This window comes from Nematolebias whitei, chromosome 6, assembly GCF_014905685.2.
Source record: "Nematolebias whitei isolate Nwh7 chromosome 6, NemWhi1, whole genome shotgun sequence".
In the NCBI taxonomy this organism is placed as follows: domain Eukaryota; kingdom Metazoa; phylum Chordata; class Actinopteri; order Cyprinodontiformes; family Rivulidae; genus Nematolebias; species Nematolebias whitei.
This window is the reverse complement of record NC_056503.1, coordinates 6,913,231-6,915,755: the sequence shown is the minus strand read 5'-3', so window position 1 is coordinate 6,915,755 and position 2,525 is coordinate 6,913,231. Positions and strand designations below refer to the sequence as shown.

Below are 2,525 nucleotides of genomic sequence, written 5' to 3'. Positions count from 1 at the left end.
TTTTTTTTACTTGACTTAAGCTGAAATAAATCTAATTGTCTCATTTGTTGTCTGTTTTACCTGAAGGAACGCTGTTGCGGTCACATATCCCATCCTTCAGTAATTTATCCCGAACCTCCCAGCTAAACATACCCGGGTTTTCCCGCTTGTACTCCTCTATCCTCCTCTCGACGTCCGGCGACGTCCCCTGCTTCAGAAACAGCACAAACCAGGGGTCAGTCTCTGGGCCCCAACAGGTGAGATGCACGTGCGGGAGCAGCTCGTGCATGCGGGTACCTTGGGTTTGCTGCCTCCGATGGCCCCGGGTCTGATGGAGCCCGTCTCCTGGTACCGACACAGGATCTTGGACACGCAGCCGTGGGAGACCCGGAGCTGCCGGGAGATGACGCACGGCCGGATCCCGTGGTGGGCCATCTCCACGATCTTGTGTCGGATGTGGTTGGGCAAAGGTCTGCCGTTGATGAAGACCCCCCCGAGCTGGTTGACCCGGCCCTGGCCCAGCGGGGTGGACACTGTTCGGCCCAAAGACATGAAGAGAAACGGCTCAACGCACGGCCAAATTATTCTAGTGACAATGAGTTAAAAACAGTACGTTTATTAATGATGTAAATATGTACTAAACTGGATGTAAACATTTAATGTTGCGTTAATAAACAAAGATGGCGCAGCTGATAGAACTGCCATAATAAAACTGTAAAAACAACCCTAAATATTGGGTAAAAATAATATTAGGCCTATTATATTAAAAAAAAAAAAAAAGGAGTTTATTTTAATATTTGTCAAATTGGTCATTAGTTTCAGAGCTTGGGTTTGGGGTAAGAGAAGAGACCCAGACCTCTCCCGTCCTTCGCTCGGAGGTTTACCTTCCAGGGGGAAGCCGCTGTGGGGGTAGTTCTGAGCCAGCGTGGGTCGCATCATCCTGGGCACTGACCCAGCCAGCGCAGTCATACCTCCACCACCCCACCGAGCTGTGAAAACCTCCTCCTTCTTCCGCGGAGAAGCTGCTGGACTCGTAGCAGGAGGGAAAATGTCGCTAAGTGTCCTCGTGAGAAGCTAGCTTCGGTTGGGGTTAGCTGCAGCCGAGCGCCGGTGTCCCGGGACGGCCACAACTCTTTCAGGAGCCAAATTAGCTCTCGAAAATTGTAGTGATGTGATTTTAAAAGCAGTCGTTTTTCTGCGCCTTTGTTTTAACGCTTTTAGGAGACGCGGCAAACGAAGGAGGAGACGCCGAGTTAAAGACCGCTGTTGTTGTTTGTTGACACCGGCTCCGAGTGAGAGGCGACGGAGAAAAGTAGCGGAGATCCTCTCTGCCCCCCCTCTCAGCGCTCCCGGCTCTGATTGGTCGAACGGATGCGCACGAGGTGTGAGGGGACGTGATGATTGGTGGAGGTCTAAAACTTTTAACCAATCAGAAACGAGCCTTGAGCTCGGCTCGGACAGAGCACAGCGTCTGTGCACGAGCCACAGATGTTCGTGGCCGCACAGTGAAACACCAAAACACTTAAAAGACCGTTTAATCAACACTGCTGCACGGAAACAGCGACAAAACACGAATAAAACAAAATTATTTATGTAATATGAAATATATTGTAGACTGATCGATGATTAAATCACGTTTTATGGTTATTTTATATTATATTATAGAACACTGGTCCCAAGTTTTCCCTTAATTGAATGAGGATTGCTCATCTGTTTGTTTCTATTTTTTCCCTCCATCTTTATTAAAATAATACATAAAAAAACTGACATAATTGACTCGGTTGTTCACAACAGAAAACACTGTCATACAAACATTCTTCACATATAAATATATATATTTTTAACTTTTACTTATTAAATTGTTTGTTTTTCCACATATATTGTGATGTATGATATGTATTAATAAAATACTAAAAATCCTTTGGTTAATTGTATTAAACAAACTAAAAACATTGTATTAAACTGTTATGTTTAACCTTAACTCCAAGCCACATATTGTCAGACTGAAATAAATTGTTGGGTTTGTTTCATTTAGATCATGTTTGGTTTAGCAACTTTTTGCGCTTCGTGCCTGCTCTGCTGCCAACCTGTGCGTAATGTCATCCCCTAACGCGTGCATGCCCACGACCTCTAATTTGTTCCCCCCCGCGGCCTCACATGTCACACAAATGGTGATTCAAAGAGGAATTTATTGAGGTTTTCAGCGGCCGAGAGCTCATGCGCCACAGCGGGACACGACGCCAAGGTGGCCGTCAAGCTGCGACACCCCCGAAATGTCCAATAACTAATATTGCCCCAACCCCTGGAGTGAGTCTGTTTAAAGCTCAGCTCGTGCTGTGGGTCACAGTGAGTTAAAGGTTCAGGACAGAAAGGCTGGTTTCATCTCATCTGTCAGCCGTTTTTAAAAGGAGCAACATGCATGTTCTCCTTTACAAGAGTCATAACTTGGACACAAACTTTTGTTTCTTGACTAGACTAAATTATATATATATATATATATATATAGAAACCAACGGTGAGGTGCGTAAATACATACATATATATAT

The 2,525-nt window shown here is 45.2% G+C and overlaps 1 protein-coding gene across 1 annotated transcript in view; it reads right to left on the bottom strand.

Moving 5' to 3' along the window:
• The window catches only part of pax3b (paired box 3b), a 37,623-nt gene extending 36,637 nt beyond the window's left edge, over window positions 1-986 (bottom strand). Inside the window, exons 1-3 of the mRNA XM_037678457.1 lie at window positions 864-986; window positions 277-512; window positions 61-190 (exon numbers count right to left, since the gene is read on the bottom strand). Coding sequence (XP_037534385.1) covers window positions 61-190; window positions 277-512; window positions 864-948 — 451 coding nt within the window. The 5' untranslated portion in view covers window positions 949-986. The remainder of the gene's footprint in view (window positions 1-60; window positions 191-276; window positions 513-863) is intronic.
• Window positions 987-2,525: the final 1,539 nt, after the last annotated feature.